This window comes from Coffea eugenioides, chromosome 9, assembly GCF_003713205.1.
Source record: "Coffea eugenioides isolate CCC68of chromosome 9, Ceug_1.0, whole genome shotgun sequence".
NCBI classification, from domain to species: domain Eukaryota; kingdom Viridiplantae; phylum Streptophyta; class Magnoliopsida; order Gentianales; family Rubiaceae; genus Coffea; species Coffea eugenioides.
Window position 1 is genome coordinate 40,590,704 of NC_040043.1, and position 8,776 is coordinate 40,599,479.

Sequence of the window (8,776 nt, forward strand, 5' to 3'; positions counted from 1 at the left end):
GTCCAATCGCATTTTCCATTTTAGGCTCCTACTGTTGGCTTCCCACAGATTGCTGGCCATTTTCTGTTTCATCTATACTGCTTGTATCCTCAAACATCAAGTCATCTCTGCAGAAATTATCATCAGCATTGAACTGCTCATCATCTGAGCTGCTGCTCGTGTCATTAGCATCATCATTGTTTCTACCCCTACTAGTACCTACCTCTCCCATTGTTTTAGCTGTTGTCTTTTGTTTGCCACTTTCAATTTCAGCTTGTGAAGTTGGAATCTTTTGTTTAAGCATGTTTTTTTGGACCTGTTTTTCTGTTAAATTTTCACTTACACTTGCACCACTTTTTTTTCTGGTTTCGAGTTCTAGCATTCAAAGGCTTTTTTGTTAATACCATATTAGTACAAGGCTCCTCTATAACTTTGCCCTCATCATCTATTTTTTCTATCAAAACACCAGATTTTTGTGGTGCTGCATATGTCTCTACTGGCTCATTGAGTTGCATTTTCAATACCTCTTCAATGGTTTTATGGTCACAATAAACTTCCATCACCTTATATTCCTGTACCCAACTACAGTACTGGTTAACATGTTGATCAGTTTGCAATTGCCTTAGTCCATCAGATAGAACACTTGTCGGCTCAAGGTAATAGTACAACACAGCTTCCTCTTCCCCATAGCCCCTTTTTTTAACATTCTATTAATTTCAAGTACTGACATTCTATCACCATCACACAAACCTACATGATCAACTTCACCACCAATATAAAATCTGTAATCTGAACCATTAAATAGGCCCCCCATAGTGCAATCTAATGGTAAAATATTCACTCCCATGTTTTGCACAATCATGTATCAAATTAAAAAAAATTCACTATATTCATAGAGTAGTAAAAATAAGCAGCAAAATTGCTAAATAAACAACTACCCATGCAACATCAACTATTTTTTGTCAAACTCTATACCAGAAATTTCATTAATTTACTATTTTCAGTACACTAAAAATGGACCATAGATATAGTAGGACCCCATGCAACCAACCAACAGGACAAAACTCTCAGATCTTGTTTCCACCCAATTAATTTAATTAACCTCCACTATATCTAAACCCCTATCAACTAGCATCTAAGAAACAACCCTCAAATCTTTCAATAATAACACAACAATTACACACGCAAACCCCAACGATATAAGCTTACAAATCTAGAGGCACATTACCGTATACGAGATATGGATCAAAATATGTATCCCTTCTTCTGATTATCCAATCCATTTCTCTATCGATCCGTAGCTTTCAATGCAGAATTTTTCCCATGCAACCTTCAATAGCTGTAATTGAAAGATTATCTAGCCATTCTTATACTTTAGATGAAATTTCAACAAGAAATGCGCTTTTTGTTATGGTTAAAACTGGATTTTTGGAAAGGATTTCCGAAGATTCGAGTTTGGTTTGCTTAAAAATTGAAGAGTTGCATCTTTTAATCTATTCTTAGGGTTTTAGTTGCTGGTCCCGAGGGTTCAAATATGAACGGACAAAAATACCCTTTAAATCCGGTCAGATTTGTGATTAAAGTCATCGGAAGTCCTCAAAGTATGCATTTTTTATTGTTTAATGGCCAATCGTAAACAAATTTTAGATGAGGGACCAAAAGTTGATAACGGCAATAGTTTAAGGGCTCCCCAAGTTTTTTACTCTATATTTTATTCCTTTTTTTTAAATAACAAAAAATTATTTTGCTACGAGAGTTAAGGAAAGAAAAACTTTAAAATTGTAATCCATATAGTACAATATAAACATTGCGCGGTTGATTGAGTTGTAAAAATAATGTGTCATTTGCCAGCTTGCATTACCAGATAAACGTAACAGCAACGTGGATAATCCTCAGAAAAAGTTAAATTGAAAAAAAAAAAGAGCCTGTGACGAATAATGAATAGTATATGAAAGGAAGAAGCTGGTTGGACTTGAAAAGAAAGGCATTAAATGCTGCCCATAACACCTTTGAACGACCATAAAATAAAATGCGTTGTCAAGAAAATTTCCTCGAAAGTCAATCCAATCCTCGTCACCCCATTTTAATGTCATTTTCCAAAATCTCTTCCTAATATAATAAAAAAATCTCCTACGCTTTTTAAAATACACCTACTATTTTCGAAAAAGATTGGGATTCCTTTCTAGGTACTTTGCTCGATATTCTAAGATACACCTACTATTTTTGGTTTGAATGATAGCAAAACGCTTCAAGTAAAATATGTATAACAACAACAACTACTACTACGACCATTTATTGCCCGTGAAGGAAGGGGAAACATATGGGTCATAACTCATAAGATGCTTCCTTCGTTAATTATTGGTTAACCTTTATGGTAATCTTGTTATGATGTGGAATTAGTAATGATAAGCAAAGTTAAATTCACATTTGCTTCTCCAGCAGAACACGAAAAGGGAATGCCATTATGCCAATGTGGAAAAGGAATAATTTCAGAAACCTCCTCTTAAGTTTTTGATAATTACACTGAGCTCCTCTGAGGTTTAGAAAATTATACTTACCTCCCTTGATTTGATAGTTTTAGTAATAAAACCTTAAAATAATATTGACTTAGTCAATGTTTTAAATAAATACCCAAAAATGCCCTTATATAATGAGTTTTAATTTATTTTTCTATATAATTATAAGATTATCTAGTATAATTATAAGGAAAATGTGCCAAAATTTTCATGTCCATACTTACTATTTGATAAACAACTATATGATAAGATACTTTTGATGGTACTTTATTATGAATTTAGATTTATAAGATAGAATAGAAATGTTGAAATAATTCATTTAGAGTTTATAAATTTTTCAAATAGTGGGATTATCATAATTTAGTAGTGATTTTAGGCCATTTCTTTTTTATTTATTATTAATTTTAGTACCAAAAAATAGAAAACAAAGATCAGCAAAAATATTGGACTATATATAAAATTAACTCGTCAAAAAAATTACTAGTTCAACATTTGGTTACAATAGAAACTAGAAATAATAGTGGTAGTTTTACAATTTGTTGGAGAAAAATTTAAAAAAAGGAACAAGAAGGAAAAAGAATGAAAAAATAATTTTAAAACTCATTCTAAGTATAAGCATACCAAATAAGAGAATTTCATTAAAATATTTAAGGGTAAAATTATCATTTAAATAAATGACAAGGGAGGGAGCTTAGTGAAATTGTCAGAAACCTCAGGGGAGGTTTGTGAAATAATCCCTATGGAAAATGACTTACCTAATGTGCATTTACTTCCCCCTTTTTTTATGGAAAACATCAACGCGTGTAGTTATGGGAAAAGATTGACTCGAAAATTAGGAAAAGAAGAAAGGAAAGAAAGAAAAGGAAACAGAAAAGTGGTTATCCTATTCTTTAGCCTTGGCAGATGACGAAAAACTGACAAATCTGTGACTCCCAAATAAACTAAACTGAAAAAAAGAAAAAGAAAACTGACCGATTCACGTAGGGACGAGTCGCAGAAAAATTTGGGCCGGTTGGTGAAGGTATATTATCATTGAATTGGAATTTGTTTTCTTTCTCACGTTTGAAAAGGAAGCGCCTCTGGAATCTCTGACCCAAAATCTGCATGGCTACGTCGTTTACGTTTACTTCTCTGCCTTTTTTACCTGTTGCCTTTTCCTTTTTCACATCTCTTCTTCCATGGGAAATTGGCTTCTCTTTCCTTCTCTCTTTCTTTAATCTTCTTTAATTTAATGCCATTGCATCGCACAAGAAACATCAGAGAAAAATATGGGAAAGTGAGTGAAGAGAGAGAGAGAGAGAGAGACTAGAATCCTTAGGCAGGTAAATGTAAATCCCACCTCCTCTTTTTTTTTTGTCATTTTTTTCTTCAGTTACTGCTTAATTCAAATATGATAATACTACTTAGGAGAATTATCTATTCGACAATTTCGCAGGTAAATAAATCCCATCACCCTCAATATGTTGATATAAATGCCACCAAATCCAGCCACCCTTTCCACCACCTTTCTTTTCTTTCGTTTTCTTGTTTTCTTGTTTTTGTTTGCTTCTCTCTCTGATATCATCATCTTCCTCCGAACAAAAAACTTAAAAGCCTCAACCCACCATCTCAGCAAACAAACAACAAAGCAAGGCATCATAGGTTTTGCCAACCTTCCAAAGTCATTCAATTCAAGAAGAATTCTATAAGTTTTTCTTTTCTTTTTTTTGGTTTTACAACTTCAACCCAACCCCAGTATCATCTATCTCTATCTCTCTCGGTTGTTGCTGATGCTGTTTCGGTGGGGTGCTGAGCACAAAGGGTTGCTGTTCTCTTTTTTGGTTACAGTTGGAGGCTCGTAGGCCCCCTTTTTTTCTTTTTTTCTGGGTAGAGAAGAATATATATAGGATGGCAATTCAAGCACAAATGTATACAGAGAATCTTGGGTTTCCTTTGGGCGGTTCACAGGATCTTTTGGTAGATAATGGTTGTGGAGTCCATAAGTTTTGTCTCAATCCGCCGCCGCAGCAGCAGCAGCAACACCACCACCACCACCAACAACAACAACCGGGACAACTCCCCAATATGCAATTGCAACCGTTACATAATAGGCCACAAGATTTCTACTTAAACAGCAGATTATTACGTGCACGAGATCAATCAATGGCGTCGTTTTCTCCGAATGTGGCTTCGCAGATTGTGAAGCAAAACAAGGAGATTAATCAGTTAATCAGTTTACAGGTTAGAAACTATCTTTTGGTGAGATAGAAAGGTGCTTTCTTTGTTTTATTTCCTCACATTTCCACGTTAAATAAAAAGACTGATAATAGATTGATATATATATATATGTGCGCTAAACAACAGAGTGAAAGATTAAGATTGGCGTTGCAAGAACAGAGGAAACAGCAAATCACTTTGCTTCTGAAGAACTACGAATCAAAGGCACAATTTTTACTGCAACAAAAAGATGAAGAAATTGCCAAGGAAATAAAGAGGACGATAGAACTCGAAGATTTGCTGACAAGGATGGAGACTGAAAATCAGACATGGCAAAGGGTGGCCAAAGAAAACGAAGCAATGATTATGTCTCTGAACAATGCCATCGAGCAACTCAGGAAGGGTAGTGGTGGTGGTGGTGCTTGTCATTCCGGTGCTCATGGGGTCGAAGATGCAGAGTCTTGCTGTGAAATTGTGATGAGCTCTGGTCATCCGGCAGGACAGGAGCAAAGAGGAGAACCGGACGTTCAAGTCAATGAGGTGGGGATGATGAAGTGCAAAATCTGCAGCATTCGAAATTCATGCGTTATACTGCTGCCTTGCCGACACCTTTGTTCGTGCAATTCTTGCGTAGCCTTTATTGAATCATGCCCCGTGTGTAATGTGGTTAAAAAAGCTAGCATAGAGGTCCGCCTTTGATTGAGTCGTCCTCGTCCTTCCTAGAAAATAGAAACTGACCCTCTGATTTAAATCTACTACTATTTAGTTTGTTCAGAAAATTGGAAGGAAACTATTTAAATATGTGTAGATTGAATGAATAGTGTATGTCGTTGGCTTATATTTTTGTTATACCTTTCCATTTTTTCCAGCCCAGTAAACAAGTGGAGTACATACATTATTGTGGTACTTATTTGACAGCTCCTAAATCAATGCAGATAAGAGGTTACGGAGACCATGAGTATCTTTTCCTTTTCTTGGACTGAATGCTTTTCCTTTCCAGGGACTAATATCTTTGCCCCCCGTATCTTAGATAGATTCCGTCCAATTGTTGACATCAAATTTGCTCGGAATCTCTGCTTGCTTTTTGAAACATTGAAATTTTGAACGGTAGACTAATTGAAAGCCAACAGATGATTAGTTTGGATTTTGTTTGAAAAATAAATGGTACTATAGAGGTAGTATCAACTTTTGGGAATTAAAGGGGAAAAAAAAAAAGAGCTCTAATTGCTTTCCATCTCTTCCATGGCCAAAAAGAAGAATGGCCATCTCAATTTTTTTTTAAGAAAAAGGAAATTGGAAGTCCTACTCGGATAATGGTACTAGTAGCAAAAAGGGCAAAAGTTTTTTACCATCGCCAGGTACTGTTGGATAGAAGTAGGATTCCATACGAGTCGAACTGTTCACGGGCCGATAAGGTTGTATACTAGTTGAACTACTCACGAGCTGATTGCGATCAGTCCGAGTTAAAGTTCGAACTTGAGTTTAAATATACTTAATTCGTTAACTTGTGAGCTGATTCAATTATAATTTTTTTTATTAGATGTCCATAATGTTTTATTATTTGTTAGAAAATTATTATTTTATTCATTATTTTATTTTTTATTTTTAATCTCTATTCGGCTTGAATTTGAGGTTGATCTCGAGTTTGGATTTGAATTTAATAAAATTAAGTCGAGACTCAACTTGATTAACCCAACGTTTGACTCAACTAGATTCGTTTGAAACCCTAGATAGAAGTAACCTCCAAAGCATCTACATAATTCATAACCATTAATGTCTATTTTTTTTTTTTTTGTCGTAACGACACATCTAACCGAGTGTAGGCTACTCCCACTCCAAGGGAAACCTACTCTATGGAGTAACCCACCTGAGCCACTTTGGGTTAGTTGTCTAGTTGCCCGAGTCATTAATTCATAACCATTAATGTCTAGTTGCCAGAGTCACTTTGGGTCCAATAACGGCTACAAATTTTCTTAGTTTCTTATGTTGCTGGACCACGCGTGATAGATTATAGCAGCAGTAACGAACTGTACGCAGGAAATGCTCTAGCATTTCACTGTCATCAAGCCTATAATGCCCCATTCAGTATCATATGCACTTGAGCTAGCGTTTATTTAGTATTTTTAGCAAATTCATTTGGATGACACTCAATTAAAAGTGAAGTAAATACTAACTAGAATAGAATTTGAAACTTGATCATTTTGAGACACGAGGTTTTGCTTTTGGATAGTGTTAATGCCACGTTTGAATTTTATTTCCAAAGCAATTTTAAAATGAAATGACAAATTTACCCTTTCTCAGTCCACATGTAATTTAGACATGAAAAGGGATAGTTTTTTTTTCTTTCTTTTTTTTTTATACAAATTTTTAAAACAAAAGTTGCTGAAAATTTTGTAGGTCATCTTCTTAAGATGCTTTGGTACTATCACGAAAAAACGACCATCTGTATTTCTTATCTGTGTCTCTTATTCCTTCATTTGTTTGCTAGGTCAAGTGGAGCAATTTTTTTCCTAATACAACAAGTAGGGAAAATTTGGAAAAAGAAAATAGGAAGGGCTGAGATTTATAAGTAAGGTGTAACTTTTGAAGAAATTTGTAAATAAGGTATAAGTTATTGTTTGTGAATGGTAAAAAACAAAAATATTTTATACACAAAATTATGCAATTGCCCTTACTGTATATACCAACATTTGTAAGTACACATACGTTTATATGTGCACATTTGAGTATACATGTAAACATATCTTAATCAACGTATTGTTCTCAGCTGCTTCTGATAGTGTAAAATCTGATTTTTTTTTTTTAAAATTAAATTCAAAAGACACCAAAATAAATGTTTCTTACTTTTAGCTATTTTAGGTTTAAAAAATCCAAAATCTGGATATAAAAGCAGTTGACAACACAATAAAATAAATTTTTCAAAATCAAAATCTAAAATCAATTGAGAACAAGGTGTTACTATGCATATTCAGATGTATGCATATATTTATTCATTAAGGTGCATAATACAATTCAATAAAAACACACATTGTTACGAGAATAATTTAGCCATTTAGCAATATGTAGCGATCTACAAATTTCTCAAAAGTTAGGCCCTACTTATGAATTTCAATATATCCTATCTCTATTTTTCAAATATTCCAAAGCAAGTAACCCGGTCATCTTCTTCCTTTTTTTTTTTCCCTTCTTTCTTGAGTCATTAAACCCCATCGCAGGATATAGGAGCAAATAAAGTTGGGTAGGCTTTTTTAATTTTTGGGAAAATTGCATAAACCTTCCCTGAGGTTTTTGATAGTAGCACTCACCTCCCATCTGGTTTAAGAAATTGCACTGACCACCCCTGAACTTAAGGAATCTGTTGCAGATTCGGTCCAAGTTAGAAAGAGTCCTATTAAAAAATTGTTTTAAGGAGTGAGATGAGAAATTTGTGCCAGATTTACCCTTCATCTTGCTTGCCTAGTAGTATTAGCAAAGGAAGAACAAAATCTATTAAGGATCAATAAACTTCAGAAGGTGTAAGTGCAAACCATTTTCAATGCACCTGCAACAACTTAAGCATCAGGTGAAAGCAATGGCTAGTTAAACGGTTAAATGAGGTCTGAACTTGCACCAGCTTATAAATGAGGCATGGTTTAGCAATCCACTACTACAACTGGTTTTGGGGGTAACATAGTTGGTTTTCTTGACTTTAGTTTGGTAGTTGGAGGTGAAGTGTTTGATACGAACTTGATCTAATAAGAACCTATCTTGAAGAACGATCAGGCAGTGGAAAGATCAATTTTGATCAGGTTATGGATAGAAAAAATGGATTCTAACACAATCAATGACAACTCAAGATTATTTAGAAAGGTAGAAAGGCGCTACAATTCAACGCATTCTTGAATTGATAAGCTAAAATTTGAACAAAGGATACACGACTCACTTTATATTAAGGGCATTAACAAAGGGACGCGAAAGAGATGAAACTCTCAAACTTTAATTCTCATATTCGTCTAACTTCTAAAAACGTTACAAGTTAGGCTTATTTATAACCTTACAAGACATAAAAACCTAATCTAAGATGGAAACAATACAAGTTTCCTAAT

At 34.4% G+C, this 8,776-nt stretch overlaps 1 protein-coding gene across 1 annotated transcript; it reads left to right on the top strand.

Moving 5' to 3' along the window:
* Positions 1-4,036: 4,036 nt before the first annotated feature.
* Positions 4,037-5,561, top strand: LOC113783737 (BOI-related E3 ubiquitin-protein ligase 1-like). The gene is made up of 2 exons (XM_027329952.1): positions 4,037-4,715; positions 4,839-5,561. The coding sequence occupies exons 1-2, from the start codon at positions 4,383-4,385 to the stop codon at positions 5,388-5,390; spliced, it is 885 nt and encodes a 294-aa protein (XP_027185753.1). The 5' UTR covers positions 4,037-4,382; the 3' UTR covers positions 5,391-5,561.
* The last annotated feature ends 3,215 nt before the right edge of the window (positions 5,562-8,776 follow it).